The sequence below is a fragment of the Hippocampus bargibanti genome, linkage group LG11 (assembly GCF_051943395.1).
Source record: "Hippocampus bargibanti isolate YZ-2025 linkage group LG11, ASM5194339v1, whole genome shotgun sequence".
Taxonomy (NCBI): Eukaryota; Metazoa; Chordata; class Actinopteri; order Syngnathiformes; family Syngnathidae; genus Hippocampus; species Hippocampus bargibanti.
The window spans coordinates 9,949,564-9,970,643 of NC_142744.1; the positions used below are offsets into that span (position 1 = coordinate 9,949,564).

At 41.4% G+C, this 21,080-nt stretch overlaps 2 protein-coding genes across 3 annotated transcripts; one reads left to right on the forward strand and one right to left on the reverse strand.

Moving 5' to 3' along the window:
* Positions 1-932: 932 nt before the first annotated feature.
* mtf2 (metal response element binding transcription factor 2) lies at positions 933-11,057 on the reverse strand. Of its 2 annotated transcripts, none has more exons than XM_089009005.1 (15): positions 10,869-11,057; positions 9,261-9,447; positions 9,091-9,172; positions 7,708-7,818; positions 7,539-7,639; positions 7,329-7,444; positions 7,129-7,224; positions 5,511-5,579; positions 5,106-5,229; positions 4,636-4,703; positions 4,382-4,543; positions 3,339-3,438; positions 2,826-2,884; positions 2,595-2,696; positions 933-1,769 (listed from the first exon to the last, which is right to left on the reverse strand). In XM_089009005.1, the coding sequence occupies exons 1-15, from the start codon at positions 10,871-10,873 to the stop codon at positions 1,394-1,396; spliced, it is 1,758 nt and encodes a 585-aa protein (XP_088865131.1). In that variant the 5' UTR covers positions 10,874-11,057; the 3' UTR covers positions 933-1,393. The 2 variants fall into 2 exon arrangements, with proteins under 2 accessions (XP_088865131.1, XP_088865130.1); XM_089009004.1 differs by having other exon boundaries at positions 7,329-7,447.
* Positions 11,058-13,154: 2,097 nt separating this feature from the next.
* Positions 13,155-20,368, forward strand: dipk1aa (divergent protein kinase domain 1Aa). Its single transcript, XM_089008013.1, has 6 exons — positions 13,155-13,481; positions 15,471-15,605; positions 15,701-15,808; positions 16,634-16,810; positions 17,013-17,144; positions 18,141-20,368. The coding sequence occupies exons 1-6, from the start codon at positions 13,428-13,430 to the stop codon at positions 18,819-18,821; spliced, it is 1,287 nt and encodes a 428-aa protein (XP_088864139.1). The 5' UTR covers positions 13,155-13,427; the 3' UTR covers positions 18,822-20,368.
* The last annotated feature ends 712 nt before the right edge of the window (positions 20,369-21,080 follow it).

Here is a 21,080-nt window from a genome sequence, read left to right on the forward strand (position 1 = left end):
CATTTAACATTTGTATTTTGTCGTCAAAAAGCTTGGGTGGAGTCTAAAATTCAGCACAATGTGTATACGTATTTTTTCGAATGGCCTCACATACAAACAGCCTACTGAACAAATTGTGTGGCCTTTTTTGAAAATATAGAAGTATATAGGGATGTTATAACTCTGCAAACACTGTACAAAAATAAATGTTATCCAAGTGGACACAAAGGTTCACGGTGCAACACCAGTGGCAAAACAAAACGTCCCCTTATTCTCTCCCAGATTGGCAAATTTAGCAAGCTACATTCCGCGGGAGGGAAAAAAATGTGGTTTTATACTCTGGCTGGTTTGAAATTGACAAGCATATTAGCTGATCTTTTAAAATAAAACACTGTATCTTTGAAAGCCTACAGGCGCAGTGCATTGAACAGTTTTATGCATAACTTGAGGGCTTGTTGTAAACATTCCAAGCAAAGACAACAACAACAAAAATTGGCTAAAGAGAAAAGAGATACAAATATGCCAAAGCCTCATATATATACCAACAACAAACGGTAATTAATGTGTGCATGTTTTATATTCACAGTGAACAGCACTGAACCAGTAGGTTTTGTGAAAGCTTCATAACACTCCAGTCTAAACTGAAAAGGTACATGTTACGTTAGCCAAATAGCATAATTGCCCGAGTCATTTCTAATCAAATAAAATAATATATACACACACACACACACACACACACACACACACACACACACACACACACACACACACACACACACACACACACACACACACACACACACACACACACACACACACACACATACATACATACATACATACATATATACATATATATATATATATATATATATATATATATATATATATATATATATATATATATATAACAAATTTTATATGTAAAACATAAAAATGTTTTAAATATAAAAAGTAAATTTTTAACGTCCGTGTACATTCTCGGTCATCGAAGCAATTGGGACTCTTCATGTTTGTAGATGTTTTCTAAAAAAAAAATGACTTCTGGCAATTATGCTGTAGGGAAAACGGGAATTAATGTTGATTACAGGCCGAGGGTACGGTCAAGAGACTGCTTTGGAAGGCCAAGAGCTCAAAAATTAAATAGCCCGTTTAAATAAATGTCATGAAATATGATATTCAGTAATTATTATTTTCAATATCGATAAAGTTCATTATGTACTTTAGAATCACTATCATTTCAACATTTCAAAATGAGAAATAATGAGTTAGATAAGATATTGAAATAAACCCATATGGAGAATATATGATTTGAAATACTTGCACCAAAAACAAATACTGAAATCAATATTTCATGGCATGTATTTGATTATTTAATTTGTACACTCTTGGTCTTCCACCCACAACGTCCAATCTAAGAGGCGGTGACACCTTCCCACTGAACCAGGTACTGCACCTTCCCGTCCAAGGTCACCCTCCGGGCCAGGATTTTGTATTTCTCCCCGCAGGCCAGCCTTCCCGCCGCTCCGAAATAGGTGCTGATTGAACTCTTGAGGTGAGAAAGCTGGCTGTTGGGGTCCATGCCGTGAACTATGTCTGCAGAGTGCAGTCCCGGAAGCGGAGTCACAACATCGGCGCCGGAAGGATTCGGGTCTGGTGGGTTTGGGGGGAGGATTTCAGGGTCGGGTGGCGGTAAGATTCGCCGAGGCCGTCCACGTTTTCTTTTGAGAGGCGGAGGGGAAAGAGGCATGGTGGAAGTAGTCGATTGGGTCTTGCTAGAGCTGCACATGCTGAGGAGTTGTTGGATACGAATACTGAAGGTTAGTTTGAATCGTGTTTCCCAAGTCATTATGGAGCTTCGGTACGCTTTTCACATTAAAAAATATTATCACAGACTATCAGCAGTTGAAACAAAAAGTATACTTGGGTGAAAAAAAAGGTATGAAGTTGTAAGAGTTATGCCAATTTCTGTCTGACTTTGCTTCTTTATGAAACAGGGAGATATTGTCAACCACATTTTTGATTTGACTTCCACTTGACTTTTTAAAATATTTCTTTCCAAACCATCAGGGAAATAAGTTATTAACTCATTCCTGAATATATTCAGGAATTGAAAATATGATGTAGAGCGCAATTCCCAAATTTGTTTGGATTTTGTTTTTTCTTGTTTGGGTGCTGATAAAGCGCTAGTCAGACCTCTGGCAATGTTTTTCCCCTTCCACAAGGGGCAGTATTTCCCTTTTTTCCATGTTAGCACTTTGTTCCAGCTTCAGCTGTCATTCAAGTGCTATATAAACCAATATGTGTTTATTGTATTGCATTTTGGACAGCCACCCTCATTTCAAGCTCATATAACTCCAGACCCATATAATTTAGGAATTAACATTTTTTTTCAGAGGAAAGAAGAGAGTCTCAGGTTTTGTATGTTGCTTAATGTTTATGTAGTACTAAAACTCAATATTCTCTGGGTCCTGGAATTCGAGTGACAATGACAAAAATCCTGGCACTGGAGTGGACACTTGAACATCTGGCAGTGAATGAGTTCATATGAAAATTCACCAAACCCTTTCATGTTGAGTCCACCCCCGAGGCTATGGGTTGCACAATTTGCCTACCTGGACGGCCTTGAGAGGGTAGTTGAGGTAGTTTCTGTGGTGCTCAGGGCACCAATAGACTCCACATCTGAGGTTCGAGATGACAGTAACGAGCGGTCACTCCTGGATCACCAAGCAAAAGAGACGAAAAACTCAAGACAGGAGCCCAAAATTTGCACCCAAGAGCCACGAGTATTCTTCATCATTTTAAAAGCTGTTATTGTACATTTTGCAGGATATTTATTCCCTTACTTGATAGAAGAAAAGCGATCCAGTGAGTGGGATTCTAGTGGTGTGGGCTTTTTTAGTTCCTGTTGCATAAAAAAGATGTTGTCATTTCTTATATTCATTTTTCTTGAAGAGGCATGGATACCGGCACAACTAAGCAAAACAGACAAAAACTTACAATAATTGCGAACATTCGAGTTACGAACAATGGTACATACAAACGTTTTTGTAGTAACATATGTAGTATTCTCTCCAGTTGTACATGTACATATATTTATAGACCATATATTTTATTAAATATTTATTTTTTAGTACAAACCAATACAGGTTACCTATACAAGCCTTGAACATAGTTATATAAGCCTTAAACATGCGTTCCACACGAAATATAGCACTGAAGCAACTTACAAACGAATTCACCTTACGAACGACCCTTTGGAAGGTATCTTGTTCGGAAGTTGGGAGCGTCTGTACTTACCTTTGCAAGAATATGCGCACACCCAGGTTCCGCCCACTAAAACAGAAACATGTACACACCTGGGACAGTAGTTCACTGGAACATCTGCGTTTTGCCTGGCGCTCCAGTGAACGTGTTGCTTGCCTAGTCTTTTTGGACTTCTTCTGGGTCCTGTAGGTACTGCAAGTTATATAGCCATTCAGTTAGCCATTCAAGGATTTCCTGATAGACTGAGGCAGGAAGCTGCCCAGGTGTCAATGTAACATTAAAGGACAACCGACGTCACTTTTTTGTTTTTTAACTGACATCAGAAAAACGTTTTATAGCATCTAAAATACCCAAAACACACAGTATGATATTTTAGTCAAATGCTAAACACCAATAAAAATGACTTAAAGTGTCCAAAATCTGCAAAAAATTGAGCTGTGAATTGGGCATTTTCAGAAAGTCCCGCCCCCAGTTCGTGACGTCACGCCAAGACGTCTTGCATTGCTAGTGAATCAAAACAATGGCTTCAGATTCGGAGAATATGCTTTCTTGTTACACATCCAGTTATGAATATGATTCAAATAGTTCTGAAGAGGAAAGCATAAATGTTTGCAATCAATTAAAGAATTCATTTGTGCCATTTTGAGGCAACATTGGGGGGAAATCCCTCACCCAAAAAAAAGAGGCAGAAAATGGCGACCTCCTGTGGCCACCTCCGTTTCCACAGGCTGATAAATCCCTTGCATGGCGCTTGGACGCCCTCTTCTGGCCTTCTGGTGGCTTTTGTGTGCAACACGAGGTCCCCAGACCAAACAAGTACAGCAAAATACATTGACGTGATGGAAGGACCGCTACAATGCGTCTTCTTTACGGTCAGGGGCGGTCCTTTAGTGACGTCACGTACAGACTCGTCACCAACTCAAAAGCAAGACTTCCTGAATATTCAGCGCCAGTCTTAAAACGTAAAATATAGCTATATGCGGTGGAATCTTTGTAAAATACACTCAGTAGAAGTCATTTGAAGCCATTTTACAAACGTCGGTTGTCCTTTAAGTACGGATCGTGTCTTAAATGTCACAGAGCTAATGTGGACGTTAAAGGTACAGTGCGGACTTTTTTTTTTTTTGCATCTTACTTCATACTGGATGAAGTTTTATTTGAGGGAACAGTGATCCCATGCGACGGGTGCTCAATCAGTTTTCCGCTTGAATGCTCTCCACTGGGAGGAGTGGGAGGGAATCGAACCCTCAGTCCAAACAAGTGCTTCTTCTTCTTGACCTCTTTTCCTGACATGAACCTAGTAGTGACCAAAACAAATTAAATTTCATATTAGCCTTCAAAATGAAAGCCATGGCGAAGCAAAAATATGACACATGTTAAGAACCTTACTTGGTTGTGTTGTTGTTTAAGGCCTCGAGAACACATGCAAATCGCACTGGTCTTGGCGTGCCGGCAAGCTGTTGACGTTACACCAAAGACAATCACGATTTTAAAAAAGGTGTGGCACACGTCGCGCGCATTCTAAAGGTCAAACAATGAAACTTGTGGGCGTCAATTTTTTAATGACGTTAAAAAATGTCTTTTTTAATCATTATTATTAAGCTGCGAAATGTTCTTTCATGTCACTATTTTCACACTTTTGGAAAGTCAAAACTTGAGTGTCCTGAAAGATGCCAAAAAATAAAATGAATAATAATTATTATAATCAATAAAAAAATCCTTTAGGGGGATGAAAAGTTTTGGAAAAACCAACCACTAGCAGTCATTTTTTCTTTTTAAAATAAGTCTCACGCCTACGCACTCACACATCAGGAAAATCTTTTAAATCATTTAATCTGATGGGCCATCATTTTAAATACCTCCCCAAGTTGCAGCAGCTCCCAGTTGTTGTTGATGTATGCCATTAAGTCCATCTCAGAATCAAAGTACTTCTTCTTGTGGATCATTGTCAGGTTGTAGAGGCTCAGGTGTGTCACATCCTCCCTGCATCATTTTGTTTGTTTATTTGGGAGCATTTGGTCACATGCACTCCAGAAAAAAACAGCTTGTGGAGTTATTTACTGGCTGAAACATAACATATAATATCCGAAGGGAAGACCCACATGTTCACAGATGCTTGCATTCGGTAAAGCTACAGCTGCTCTCTCTAAGTGAAAATGCATCGTCTTGTATGGAGGACGCATGATTAGAAATTCCACTTTGGAGCATTTCCCTTTGCAATCAAAAGGGGGATTTCTTTGTACGCCCGCGAAGAAGGATCTTACCATCCAAGAGGCAGTCTGCTTAGATATTCCGGTCCGCCGTTGCAAACAGAGCAGATGAAAATATAAAATCTGAAAAGGGAAAAGAAAGCCAAAGGTTACATTTAGACCAGGGCTACTCACACTTTTTCAGCACAGGAGCTCCTTTTGAAATCAACAAGTCAAAATGATCTACCCTTTATATTTATTGAGAAATATATTGAGGATTCTTTAAACTTCTGTTGATGTATAACCGCATATGTTGTACAGCACAACATAATTATGTATTTTTTTGTTCACTCTGATAACTGGCAGATGAGACAAACGCACTTTGAAAAAAAGTCCTACTCCGATTCCGTATGAAAGGGATACTTTTCTCAGAGCCAAGACCAGCAGGCTCAAGGATAGTTTCTGCTACCAGGCAGTCAGGACACTCAACTCGCTGCCAGACCTGCCCCCCTCCCCCTACCCACTGCCACACTCACTGAACTCTGAGTACATGCTGTACTATCATCTTGAACTCTATTTTTTTCTTTTCTCTTCTGCACGACCTGACTTCAACCTTTTTTGTTTTTTTGCATTACTACACTACATCACTTTACATACAACACTACCCCACTTTACATTTATAATTTACATATATTGTCTGTGGTCAATTGTCTGTCTTTTTTAGCCACATTATAAAGTGCCTTGCACGCTGGCTCTGAGAGAACAGTAACTTAATCTGTGCTGTATGTGATGCACAAGAGCATATTTGACAATAAAGCCGACTTTGACTTGACTTTGACTTGTTTGAGCATGCAGTGTATCTAATAATCAGATGTCATCTGATTGGTTATCCGGTGTGTCAATCAAGTTAAGGGATGGCTGTTTTTTTTTCAAAACAACTGATAGAGAATAGACAGAATAGAGTTATCATATTTAAAAGTTTCATGCCGCCGAACACAATGCCAACAATGGAAGCACAGAAAAATCTAGGGTCAATCTGAGGTGAACATACACAGCCTGTTAAACTGTCATCTTCATGTAGGAGATCTGGCCTTGGACTAATTTAGGACTTGGTGACAGGAAGATGTCATTAGCCAGGTTACAAATCTATCACTTCATGGAAAGGACAACCAATTAAAATGTCTATGTTCTGTTTTTTAAGAGTTGTTGGTGCTTAGGATGTCCAGGGGCGTGCTATTCAAATCAAGAAGACAATGTTTTACTAATGTATCACATTTGCATATACTCTCAATAAATAGCTTGGCAGAGGGCTGCAGAAGTTGGGTGTCGGTCATGAACGGCTGCATCCCCTGCCGGCAGTAAAAGACAATCTTCATGTGTTTGAGCCTTTGTTCACCATGTCTGACCGAACATCTGTGACAGCAACTCAACTTTATTTGTATAGCATGACAATGTCACCCCACGTTGTCATGCGATCTACCAACAGTACCTTGGAGATCAACTGGTAGATCGTATTGAGCAGCCCTGCGTTAGACATAAGGCCTGGTTGGGATGTCTGAGGTGGACGAAAGTGTGCCGCTAGACTGTAATTTCTTTGCGAGTTAACCACGACGCGACATTTTCATGCGTCCTCAAGAAGTCTTGTTCAGGGCTGTCCATCAAAAAAACAAAACTGTTAGGAAAATCTTGTCACCTGTCTCCATAGAGCATTGGCATGGGTAAGCAATGTAGGCAGGCTTCGTGGAACCACTGCTCACAGCTATTGCACTGCAGCATCTTCAGGTACCAGCTATACAAACACACAACACAAAATAAGAAGCTGTTAGCTGGAGGGATCTTGCTATGACAAATGATCGTAAGTTTTTTTTTTTATTATCTTGTTAGGTCACTCACTTTCCCGGCCCTCCACAGTAGCAGTAGCACTGTTGCATGTTGGTCCGGTGGTCTTCATCCCACACCAATTCTTCCGGGGCGTATGGGAAGGAGAGCTCCATGGGTCGTGTCTCCTCCTGCTTAAAAATAAAAATACAAAATAAAATATAACAACATGTAAACTACTTTAACATGGCTTCCTTGATTTTTTTAATTGAAAACAAGCCACACCTTTGAGAAAGAAGTCAGCTGACATTCAGAGCAAAGCCATTTGTCGTCCGAATCGATAACAGTAGCATCAATGACGGGCGTGTGGCACAGCTGGTGGTAGCCTGCGCGACAATAAGCGCATTAGCGTGATCAGTTAGCACCAATTGGGCGATTCCAATGTAAGGCATACCTTGCCCGCATTTGTCGCAAATGACAATTTCATTGGGCTCCTCCGACGTTTCATCCTGACAGATGGAGCATGCGATATCATCACACTCGTCCTCTTCTTCATCTTCATCCCCTGAAATTGATGAAAAGACCCCAAAAAATTGGCTTCAAAAATGCAATGAATACCATATTTTCCATTGTGTAAGGCGTACCGGAGTATAAGACAGACGCACGTCCCTACATATGGTGTATTTTCAAACTTGTTCCATATATAGGGCGCACCAGAGTATAAGGCGCATCTTCAATAAATTACAAGAAAACGTTTCCAAATACAGTAAAGTCTCGTTATATCGATATTCAAGGGAGTCCGAAAAAATATCGATATAACCGGGACTATCGATATATCCGACCCTGTTTGCATGTAATTTTCTCCGTGCGTGCATAGAAATAGTATCGATATAACCGGGAATATCGCTATATCCGATATCGATATAACGAGACTTTACTGTATATAAAGGTTTTCCAAATAATGCACACCACATTATAAGGCGTTACAGTAGAGGGGGGGGTTACATATTACATCTTCAAGGGGGGAAATGGAGTCGGCGGCTGCCGACAGTCATGAGACCTGTTGCGGCTTAATATGACCTCACATACAAGGCCCACCTGCGTATAAGGCGCAGGGTCATCTTTTGAAGAAAATCAAGGCTTTTGGGTACGCCTTATACACCGAAAAATACGGTACCCAGGAAGCTCCAGTAATATTCAGGATTCTTTGCAGATGATCAAGAGAATTGTTGTATTGTCTGTCTACAAAGCTTGCACCACCATTGGAGTTCAAAACATCATGGCATACAGTAGATGCTTTTGGTTAGCCTGTCTATGGCATTTTGCGGCATGTTAGCAGGAAGCAAAACCGCCTTATCTACAATTCAAAATGGTTCCCGGGCGTCTTCCAAAATATCCCAAGGTCAAGCATAAGATGGCTTGCGCTAGGCTAATTCTTGCATTGCTGAAATGAGACTGAGCCTGGAAAACATACACCGGAAAATACAGTACTTTTATTACCACATTTGTGACAACCGGAAACAACGTTTGGGCAACTTTGTGTTTACTTGACCGACTTCTAGGAACAATGAGTATTATTTAAATAGTTTCTTTCATAACTTTGCTGCTGTGAAATGTAAATTTCTCCACTGCGAGACTAATAAAGGCAAATCCAATCCAATCCAATCAAACATGAAAAACTTGTTTCGAAACTAAACAAGGACAAAAATAACATGAAATCGACATCATTATGATTTAAAACAAAATATAAAGAAAAGCAAGAGAGCGCAATAGGTGCAGATGCATAATGAGTCAGCGTGTTCATCTGAAAGTACAAAATTCATTTTCTCCCGCTTACCCGTCTGGATATCTTTCCAAAGAACCCAAGATTTGGATCGATCCTCAAACACCACAAAGCATCGCTGCTTGTCGCGATCGATCTGGAAGAGTAAAAAAAATAAAATAATGAGTCCAACAATTCATTCGTCCTTCCTTTTGTTCGGGGGAGAATTTGACCAAAACACTGACCTTAGCGATGGTCCCCAAGTAGATCAAGCCATCCGACCACCGTGCCAAGACGTCCTGTCCCTCGGTGAACCTGCCTTGTTCTCCATAGGCCACTCTCTCTTGGCTGGTGGGGGACAAGGGAACAGCCTGCTGCCGTGAGGAGTGGGATCGCTGATGGACGGACAGTTGACTCAGAACACCCGAGTCTCTACGGAGGGTGGACACAACATGGGAGTAAGGGGTTACGTGGCTTTGCAGAAACATTAGTGTATAAGCGGTTTCATTTCGTAAAATATAATGGTAAAGGACTGTTACAAATGTCTCTTTAATACCCAAGTATATCCGTTTTTCAATTATCACTACTTGAGTAATTAGTTTTCAAATATTGTTACTCCTTATTGTTATATTATATTGTATCAAATATTGTTACTCCTTAATGTTTGAACACGGGCATCTATAGTTAGTTTTCTTCTTTGTCAAAATATGTATCGATGAGAAGGTTTCTTCAGCCGTCATCTGTACAAAAGTGAAGGTTTCGGACGTTTCGCCTCCTATCCAAGAGGCTTCGTCAGCGAACTAAAGTCTGACTGGTCGTATTGGCCCTATTTATATATCGCTAATGTCCAGACCTGGTGGCGCCGGACACAGCTATGATAGGTCCCTACTCTCAGGTTGGGGGGGCAGAGGACCCCTCCCTGTGGCCCCACTGATTGTTCCGACATGTCTGACTAACGACTGGCCTATTACCCCCAATCCCACCGGTATCACCTCATCAGCATAACGAAAATATGTTTATTGCGACTTCTACCTGGCAAAATTTTACATTCATGATATTGATTAAAAGTGTAAGATCGCGGTGACTTTAAGGCAAAAAGAGACAACTCCTCCCAGAGATGAGATCATAGAAAGTCGCTTGATATTTGCTTCAATACTTTCTTCCATGCAAAATAAATGCATTAACGAACCCATAACAACACAAAAATACAGTCATGTACAACGAATTCCCTCTCAAACTTGCTAAGCTATGCATTTCTTATCACATCTAACTTTTTATTCTTATTTTTACCAGTACTGTGCGTTATTTTATAACCATCACGTGACATCCTAACCATGTATTAGCAGTTCATTTATTCTAACCAATTTCCGTTGTGCCTGAAGGAAATATCAAATGGAAATATGTTTTATGTTGACACTTCGACAATTAATATTTCGTTCAACGGCAGATAGCATTTTAAGGGGAGTGAAATAGTAAGTAAAAAAAGCTACCCACTTTTCATATTTAAATGAGTCGAGTCAGTACGTACTTCTACTTTAGGTTCAGGTTTTAGACTGCTAATTAAGCATAGTGCTTGTACTTTTATTGAGAAATTTGCGTTTTTAAAAAGATTCGTTTCTCGTGTCGGTGCCCTTCCGGGACTGTCCCTTTGTTTGGCTTTGTTCAACCACATGTTAAATGTGATAACTAGCCAGATAAAAGTGACACGAAAGAAGCAAAACGAGCAGAGTCGAAACGTATACGTAATTAATCCACGAAGCGAAGACTTTAGCCAGGCCACCAGACCAGTGACTCGGACAACCCCCCTCCCCCTTTAACCACCCCTACACCTCACCAAAGCATGACAACAATACCTCATTCGGGCACCTCCGCTTCTTACAGCTCACGAGAGTAAACAAAGTCGGTGTTTCCGTGAGGCTCTCGGCTCACCAGAAGATTCTTACAACGAACGCGAGTGCCTAAAAACGTGTTGACTTTGCGCCGTTCTCAGAAAATAACAAACGGTTCATTTACCCCGAGTGTGTTCGCCATTTTGGTTTCCCGCTGACGGCTCAGCGAGTGCATTGTGGGAAGGGAAGAGCTTTAACGCCCCCCCCCCACCCCCCGTATTTTTCTTTGGGGACACGGAAAACAAACGCCTTAGGGGAGCGACAACGCGCTTTGGTGTGTTTTCTTTTGTGTATGATAATAAAATGTACCGCGGAGTATTCATTTAGTTCCGTATGCACTAGCGATTGATTTATGTTTTTCGATACAATACATTTGTATTTATCAGTGGCGGACTGTGAAGACCAGCAAAGACTTCTCTGCTGTGTGTGTGTGTGTGTGTGTGTGTGTGTGTGTGTGTGTGTGTGTGTGTGTGTGTGTGTGTGTGTGTGTGTGTGTGTGTGTGTGTGTGTGTGTGTGTGTGTGTGTGGCTCTTTGCAGCAACATAAAAAATAATGGCTCCTCATCTCTGACTGGTTGGCCACCCCTGCTCTAACCAATCAGATTTTGAATTAGCAACCCAAAAGGGGTACCAATGCCTTCAAGAAGGCGTTGGTATCCCTTTTGGGTACAAACTGGCTAGTCACTAGCCAATCATAGTTTACGAGAACTGCTCTGATTACAAGCAACTAGTGACAAGAGCATAACGGCCAGCACGAGCACACTGTATCGGTCGCATGCTGCATCAGCAAATACTGTATATTGTGTTGATATAATAGCAGTTTTGTCAACTCACAATGGCTGAAGACGGAGAAGAAATTGATTTTGGTTGCAGATGGTCCACCACTGGTATTTATACAGGGCTTGAACAAAAAATGCAGCTGTAGCAAAGTCCTTTATAGAACGGCTAACATAAAACAACAACATTCGGTAATATAACACAACATAAGACATGGCCTTGTCGTTGGAAGCAGTTCGATATGAAAGAAATGAATGATTTTGATTTGTATTCCTTTTTCAAACCTCTCTTTTGAAATGTATTTATTGATTTGGGTGGCTCGGTGGTTGACTAGTTAGCTCCTCGATCTGAAGTGCAAAGGTGCAGGGCTCAATTCTGGCTATGGCCTTCCTGTGTCGAGTTTGCATGTTCTCCCCCTGCCTGTGTGGGTTTTCTCCAGACATTCTGGTTTCCTCCCACATTCCAAAAACATGCCTGAGGGTGAATTGTTGTTTGATGATGTGTGCACTGAGTTTGGGGACCAGATTCTGGTGTATGTACTCCAGACAGCCTGGATAGACTGGATACTTGCACTGTGTACAGTTTTTTTATGAAACGTTTTTGCACATTTACAGTATACAGCTGACATTTTTATTTTACTATGCTTAGAATATCTTGTTTTTCTATCCTTTCATGCCCCCCCTACCCCATCCCCATTCAAATTTCTGCTGTGGACTGCAAATTTCCCCATTGTGGGCCAAATAAAGGTTTTCTGATACTGATTCCGATAGGTTTCAGCACGCCCGCGACCCTAGAGGATAAACAGATTATAAAATAGATGGATGGAAGTTACAGCCAACTATTATGTATGGAAATTATGTCCCACATTTGCATTTTATTGAGTATTTTGTTTTGAGACATACTTAAAGGAATTCTCAGGGTAATTGGTATTTTGAGTTTCTTTTGTCAGAATTGCTGCATTTTCATGAGGTAATTCCCCTCTCCTCCCACACGACCAGGGGCGTGTCGGGGCAGGTAGTACGGTATGTTTTGTGTTCAGGGTTTATCGTGTTTAGTGTACATAAGTGTACCTTTTTAGATCTGCAGTTTTTGTGCTCACAGAATAAATCAATATCCCAATGTTCAGCTGCTTTATTGGATTGGATTCGCCTTTATTAGTCTGACCCAATAACTAGAGTTTAATCGATGTACCTTCTCAATGCGAGCCCATTTAACAGTTGGTCTACAAAAACAAAATCATAATTTATATATTTTTGAAATTACCTTCAGCGGAAGTCCTTACTACGCTTTTAGTTTGAAGGACAGCAGAAAACAATTCACGCACGCAAACAGCTTCAAACTGACACGGCACTCAATTTTATGACAAATTTTCGCATACCAGCCACCGGAAAAATTCACTTTGGTAGAGGCGTTTTGAATCGAATTTACATAGACGAGACATTGCAGTTAAAAAAAACAACGAAATACCGCGCATGCGCACTGGCGCGAGTCTGCTGCTGTTTTCTGCTTTGGGTCGAGCGGGTGGGAAACTTGGCTTTCCCTGTAAAAAAAAAAAAAGCAGCTGCCTAAGCCAAACTGCCAATGTGCGGACAGACATGCCATCGCATCGCACCCGGCGACTAAAGCAACATTATTGATCTACAATCCATTCATTTCTATCAATTGTGTATGCGAGGCGAGAGCGCTCAATCCTGCGGCGGCAGATCTTGACCGATGTTCTCCAGTTTTGAGATGATCTATTTTTGTGATGGCGAAGGGGCTGTTTCCGCGGGCCTGGGTGAAAAAGTCGTTCTATTTCCAGGTAACACGGCAAGCTGCATATTTGTGTGTGTATGTGTTTTGAATGAGAAGCAGATGCGTAGGTAATAAATCACATCATGCTGACAGCTGGCACCAAACGATTTTTCCCTTTATAATACCAGAAGAATGTCGATTGACCCAAAACGCTTAAACGATCACACGCGAGATTAAGAGTTTGTTTAACCACAGCGTCTGTCAGCACAGGGACTGAGGCAGGTCAGTCTAATGATATAATCTCAAAACAACTACGGAGGTTGAATTGTGAAATTATTTTAAATAGCAAAATGTAAACCAGCTGTGTCATAAAACTTCCAGGAATTATGTCACAAAAGGTATATTGCAAACACAAATTATATATTGATGTTTTCCCTATCAGTGCAAACAAACGTTTGTTCAGTGCACGAGAAGAGATGAGATTTGTGGCAGGACAACGAGCGCCTGCTTACGTGTATGACAGTCGCCGGCTGAGAACAAGATACCCGTTTTAAAAACAGGGATGGCAACAAGATGGCGGTGATGACATGACTGCGTAGAAGCCCGCATGAATACTGGAGATTTTTTACAACCTGATTAGGATGTTTCCTCAACACGTCCAAATACGGGCAACTGCATCGTAATCCATTGCATTGTGACCCCGCCCCTTTTCGGATACATCTCGTATACTCGTCTTCACTCATTCACTGCTAATCATGAAATTATTTGTGAATTGAAATTATGACGTCGAGCGCCAACCCTGAATTTGTTCGGGTTTGATTTTTCTTGTGGGGGTGTAGATAAAGCACTGGTCAGACATCTGGCAATGGTTTTCCCTTCCACAAGGGGGCATAATTTCCCTTTTGTCCATGTTAGTGCTTTGTTCCAGCTGTTCAGCTGTAGTTAAATCACTAAAGAAACCAATATGTATGTATGGCAATATTTTAGACAGCCACCCTCATTTCAAGATCATATAACTTCAGACTCATAAAACTGAGGGATTAACTCTTTTTTTCTGATGAAAGAAGAGACTCTGTTTCTTAAGCTGCATTGAATGTTGATGTAGTCCTAAAACTCAATGTTCTGTTGGTCCTGGAATTCGAGCAACAATGACAAAAAAACCCTGGCACTGGAGTGGGCACATTTTTGCACGTCTGGCAGTGAATGAGTGAAGGTAGAAATTCTCGAAATTTAGATCCAGGGACTATAATAATAATAATAATAATAATAATACATTTCAATTGTAAGCACCTTTCAAAACTCGCAAGGTCACTTTACTTTCTTTTTTTCCCCCCAAGATGGTGGCGCGTGAAACGAACACTCAGTGGCTCCCCTCTCTCTCCCGGCAAATTTGTGTTTTCATGTTTGTTTGTTAAGTCATTATAAGTGCCTTGCACCTTGGGTCCGAGAGGAGAGTAATTTCATCTGTCCTGTATGTCATGCATATAAGCATATTTGACAATACAACTGACTTTGACTTTACAGTCACTGGATCAGTTTTTCTGTGGGTGAGCAGCAGCAGCCACACGTGCCAGCGTTCACTCAACCCGGAATAACTCAAATAAATAAAAAGCTAGCTATCTAGCTATTAGATAGCTAATAGATAGCCAGCTAACCAGCTAGCTAGTTAATAGATAGTTAGCTTGCTGGATAGCCATCCAACTAGCTAGCTAATAGATAGCTAGCTAGCTATGTACTAGCTATTACTATGCACTATGTACTTGGCTATCTGTTAGCTATCTATCCAGCTAGCTAGCTAATAATATAGCTAGCTAGCTAGCTAGCTAACAGATAGCCAAGTACATAGTGCCCTGAATCTCCATCAGTATTCTCAGCAAAACATGCTAACTATGTTAAAATGCTACACGTGGCTAATTTCTTCATTGCAAATAAAAAATAAATTAACAAAAAACAAGACCGCCCTGCCCTTTAAGAGTGACCCGCTGTGTGAATTTTCAATATCGGAGCTGCGAGAAAAAAAAATAGTTACGTCATCAGTGTTGTCTTTTCTCCACAGGCTCGTATTTACTTTGTGCGAGTGAAGTACTTGTTCCTCACTTGGCTGACAGTGTTGGTGGGGAGCTGGGTACTCTACGTGCAATATTCAGCCTATACGGAACTGTGTCGAGGACACCAGTGCAAAAATGCCATCGTGAGTCATCTATCACGTTGATTTGAGGAAACGAACGCAGTTGCCGATTCTTATGCGATATATCGGGGTGATGACAGATTTTGTGTGTGTTCAAGTGTGACAAATATAGACGAGGAATCATCGACGGTTCGGCCTGCAGTAGCCTGTGTGATAAAGATACTTTCTACATGAGCAGATGTCTGTCAACGTTGCCAAACAACCAGGTAGGAAACCATCCCCTTTGTTTTTCTTTTATTGGACCACAAGTAAGGACTTCTGTTTGCAATTCAAATTCTTATATTTTTTCCAAGAAATTGTACACATTAATTTCCCGCAGCTGATTTGCTTCGTTTCATTGAATTTCTCATTCAATGAAAACGAGTACTTCTTCCAGGAAGTGGCTCTTCGTGTTTTTTTTTTTTTTTGACCAATCAGATTTCATCTTCTATGTGTTGCTGGGTTAATCTAATCTGCCAAATGCTTTCACATCAGAAATGGCAACCCTAGTGAATTAAACTGGATTAACTCATTCGCTGCCAGACAATGTGCAGAAATGTGTCCCAGTCCAGTGCCAGGGTTTTTGTCATTTTTATTCAAATTTCAGGACCCATGGAATATTGAGTTTTAGGACTATATAAACATTCAATGCAGCGTAAAACACTTTAGGCTCTCTTCTTTCATCAGAAAAAAATAGTTAATTCCTAAATTATATGGGTGTGAGCTTGAAATGCAGGCAGATGAACAAAATCCAATACAATGCATACATATTGGTTTATATAGCGCTTTAACAACAGCTGTAACAAAGCGCTAACATGGACAAAAGGCAGATGCTGCTCCCTCGTGGAAGGGAAAAACACTGACAGAGGTCTGACCAGCGCTTTATCGGCACTGCACGTCACACTTTTTAATTCCCGTTTGTTTAACCAATCAGATTTCACAGTCCAGCGATTTTTTTTTTGTGCATCTTCTGATTGATTAGTCGGAGTTTAGCCATTATTATTATTATTATTATTATGCAGTTAAAACTCATCAATCTCGCCCTTCGAAAGGTGTACACGGGAAATTGGGGTGATCACGAAGGGATCGTTCGCTGCCCTTTGGGGAAAGTGACGCACTACGAGATAGGCGAGGAACTGGAGCCGCACAGGGAGGCGCATGTTTTCGAGACCCCCACCAAAGGAACGTCGGTGGAGAAATTCCGTGAGATGGTCTTTCATCATGTCAAGGTAAACAAATAAATACACACAAACGTAAAGCTCGAGCAGAGTCTCTTAGTACAAAGTACGTATCAGTGTCGAACTGCGTGAATGCTACGAGTTCATAAGCTAACACGTGTCCCATTCTGAGCAGCGTGGGGAAAATTGCCGCATTATTTTGATTATCTCTTGACAGCTGATAAATTCGCGCACATCTGTGTGACTTTTCTAGTCCAAGCTCGGAGATCAAGCAAACCTCGGCGGTCTGGTGAACGTGATCTTGTCGGTGGCGGACGGCAACAAAGACGGAAAAGTGTCCCTACCAGAAGCTCGTTCCACGTGGGCCCTGCTGCAGATTGACGAGGTGGAATATTTCCATATTTACTCGCTGGCAAATATTTTTGATACTTGTACTTGAGTAGATTTTACAGATCTGTCCCTTCTACTTTAATTCAGAGTAGAAGTACTTCTGCCATCTTTTGAGTACAGAAGCTCCCCTATATATGAACATTCGAGATCTGAACAACGGCACATAAGAACATTTTTGTAGTAACATATACTACAGTTGTACATGTACATATCTTTATAGATCATATATTTTATCCAATGTTTATATTTATATTATATTATATTATATTATATTATATTATATTATATTATATTACAGTCCAAACCAATACAGGTTACTTATATAAGCCTTTAAGGACAACCAATACCATTTTTTGTTTCCTAACTGTCATCAGAAAAACGTTTGATAGCATCTAAAACACCCAAAACACGCAGGCTGATATTTTTAGTCAAATGCAAAACACCAATAAAAATGACTTAAAGTGTCCCAAAACTACTTCAAAATGACCTCGGAGATGGCGAGTTTCAGAAGGTCCCGCCCCCTTGTTCGTGACGTCACGCCAAGACGTCTTGCCTTGCTGGAGAATCCAAACAATGGCTTCAGATTCGGAGAAGATGCTTTCTTGTTACTCATCCAGTTATCAATATGATTCAAATAAAGATTAAAGAAGTCGTTCCCTATCATTTTGAGGCGCCAGGACTCCAATGTAGCGCCCAGAATTTGACTCAAAATATCAGCCTGCGTGTTTTGGGTATTTTTGATGCTATAAAACGTTTTTCTGGTGTCAGTTAGGAAACAAAAAATGGCGTCGCTTATCCTTTAAGGCACCAGGTTAGATTTAGAAGAAAATCAAGGCTTTTAGGTGTGCCTTATACACCAGAAAATATAGTAATTTGTCCTTCTTAACTCGCCATTTTTTTTTACGTATCAAAGTATAAACTATGACTATTTTTGCCACCAGTGTCCTAAAGTTAGCGTTTGAATGTTGTTTTTTTGCCGCTCTTAACTCAGGTCCTTCTGAGCCTTCTGCTTCAAGAGCGTGGCCACACCCCCCGCCTCCTCGGCTACTGCGGTGACCTCTACATGACGGAAAGGGTCCCCCACAGCCCCCTGTACGGTTTCTCCATACCTTGGCCGTTGGTGTCCTGGGTCCCCGGTGGGCTCCAGCGCACGGTGGACCAGTGGTTCGCTCCGTCGTGGCCTCGCAAAGCCAAGATCTCCATGGGCCTCCTGGAGCTGGTGGAGGACGTCTTCCACGGCACGTACGGCAGCTTCCTCATCTGCGACCTGGCGCCGGCTAGTTTTGGCTACACCGACGGCCACGAGCTCCGCCTCGCCGACCCGCGGGCCGTGGTGCCCGAGAGCCAATTCCGGCGGGGGATGCGGGCGCTGCGCTGCGAGACGGACGCCGATTGCGTGTACGGGGCCGACTGCCGGACGTCGTGCGACGCCGCCGTGAAGCGCTGCCGGGAGGAGCCCGTCCGGCCCAATTTGGCTAAAGCGTGCAGCACGTTGAGGGACTACCTGCTCCACGGGGCGCCGTCGGCTCTGCGGGAGGAGCTGGAGAGGCAGCTGTACGCCTGCATGGCGCTCAAGGGAGACGCCGGCCAGCTGGATATGGAGCACTCGCTGCTGCTCAACAACTTGAAGGCTCTGCTGTGGAGACAAATCTCGCATACGAAGGACTCGTGAGCCGGGCCAGGTCTCATCTGACCACGCTGCGATATGACAAGAGCACACATTTAAAGGACAACCGACGCCTCCGGACAAGTTGTGTCCATAATCACTTCTAATGACCTCTGCTGAGCGTATTTTACAAAGATTCCACGGCATATAACTATATTTTACGTTTTAAGACTCATGCTGAATATTCAGGAAGTCTTGTTTTCGAGTTGATGACGATGCCTAACATGACGTCACGTCTAGAACGCCGACCGAGAAACCGACACACAATGCATTTTGGGTACTTTGTTTGGTCTGAAAACTTAGTGTTGATCCGTGTTGATGACGAAATTAGAAGGAAAGCACATAAATAACGCAATGGTGAATCGTTGTGTGTTGCACCAAGACTACTATTTGATACTAGTTGACACAAATTCCCAGCAGACAAATCAGCCCATTTCTAACAGAGCTTGCGCGCCATCTTCTGCATTTTCTGGGACACTACATTGGAGTCCTGACGGCTCGAATTGATATGCTTTCCTCTTCACAACTATTTGAACCATATTCATAACTGGATGAGTAACAAGAAAGCATCTTCTCCATATCTGAAGCCATTGTTTGGATTCTAGAGCAAGGCGTGACGTCACGAATAAGGGGGCGGGACCTTCTGAAACTCGCCATCTCCGAGGTCACTTTGAAGTAGTTTTGGGACACTAACTCTTTTATTGGTGTTTTGCATTTGTCTAAAAATATCAGCCTGTGTGTTTTCAGTATTTTAGATGCTATAAAACGTTTTTCTGATGCCAGTTAGGTAACAAAAAATGGTGTCGGTTGTCCTTTACTGACACCCATAGCACCAAACATTCGGGATGTCGGTCCTCAAAAGTTAATTTTCTTGTCAACTAGAAAGTCACTACATACAACTTGTGGTTTTTGTCGTCACGCAAATGACTTGAATAATTTCAACACCAAATTTGATTTTGACACTTTTAGCACAACTAGCTGTGGTCTATCAAGTAGCTTGAAGAGGAAAATCGACTGATTTCACTGCCCACTGGGACATTTCGGGCATTGCAATCAATGATCAAGCACAATTGTGGCTTTTCGTCCGCCGGTTTTGTCTTACATTTGTGTTACGCGTGAACTTGAATCTTCATGATCGGAGCTGGATAGTCATTCGTGAATGTTAGCCACTAATTTCCCAGTTTCGCCTAGCAAGGTGCCGTTGTGTCACATGCTGAAATTAGTTTGATGAATGTTTTAAGCGAAGCTCAAGTTTCTCCCAATGCCGTGGCAAAAGAAATGCACACATAGTTTGTTCACGTATGAATTACTGAAAACTCGTCGTGAGAAAGCTCGAGAAAAGCTAAAAGGAGCACCCCCAATGCTGCTGCTGCGTATATCGACTGAGAGGTTTCGGCAGAAACACACACACGCATGATTTTGCACAACCGAGAAAGCAGCGCACACATTTTTGCTGTCTTTCACTATATGCCTCGTTTTTTTGGGGAGTCACGTATTGTGACGCAGAAAGGTGTGAAACGTTGAACCATGAATAAAGTATCATTGAACTAGAATGATGATGCTTGCTTTGTTACCGGAGAACTTTAATTGTGAAATTTTCAATGCAAATCGTGTAAAGATAAAAAACAAAAGGCAGATAATTTGTCACGTTTTGCATTTAGCTCACAAAAAAATAGAGTGCATTTTTCATCTAAGTCTGGGAAATTAACCCTCGTATTATTTTACTCGTTTATTTTTGTGTTGACTGAAACACTGGATATCATTTACTTTTCCTTTCTTCAAAACAGTTCTAAAATATCCCAATGGGATAAAAAAAAAACATGTCTCTCTATTCAAGTATGTTTATAACATCTCAAACAGTTGTTGCTCATGTCACCTATTATTTGACTGTTTTGTGCGGATTTTTACATATGGGTAAAAATGACACACAACATAATCAACGTGATTGTTTTTAACATAATGTGGGTTAAAAAAAGGGGCCAGTTGGCCTTCTTGTGTCTGAAAAGGGGTCCAAATTCTAAAATTGGGCCCGATTTAATTAGATTGCCGAAGTATACAAAACTGATTGAAATAAACTAAATTTATTGGAGCATATTTATAAATTGCAAATGAAAAAGCATTCTTTTCCTTTTGGAAATCAGTGTCCTCCATTTTCAGAGGTTTGATTCGCATGTTTGTTTTGGCCAAGCTTTTACTTCCGGACACAACCCTCTGTATTTATCCGGGCTTGGGACCGGCGCAATAAGACACTGGCTTGTCTCCCCT

What these genes read in the sequence shown, in the direction of transcription:
- mtf2 (XM_089009004.1), bottom strand. An exon ending in CCAATGCTCTATGGAGACAG is followed by an intron (nt 5,580 to 7,128) that starts GTGACAAGATTT and finishes TTCCCTTTTCAG; the next exon opens with ATTTTATATTTTCATCTGCT. An exon ending in ACCCTCTCAAGGCCGTCCAG is followed by an intron (nt 1,770 to 2,594) that starts GTAGGCAAATTG and finishes ACAACTCCTCAG; the next exon opens with CATGTGCAGCTCTAGCAAGA.
- dipk1aa (XM_089008013.1), top strand. Translation starts at nt 13,428, where the DNA reads ATGGCGAAGGGGCTGTTTCCGCGGGCCTGGGTGAAAAAGTCGTTCTAT. An exon ending in AAAAGTCGTTCTATTTCCAG is followed by an intron (nt 13,482 to 15,470) that starts GTAACACGGCAA and finishes TTTTCTCCACAG; the next exon opens with GCTCGTATTTACTTTGTGCG. An exon ending in CAACGTTGCCAAACAACCAG is followed by an intron (nt 15,809 to 16,633) that starts GTAGGAAACCAT and finishes GCCCTTCGAAAG; the next exon opens with GTGTACACGGGAAATTGGGG.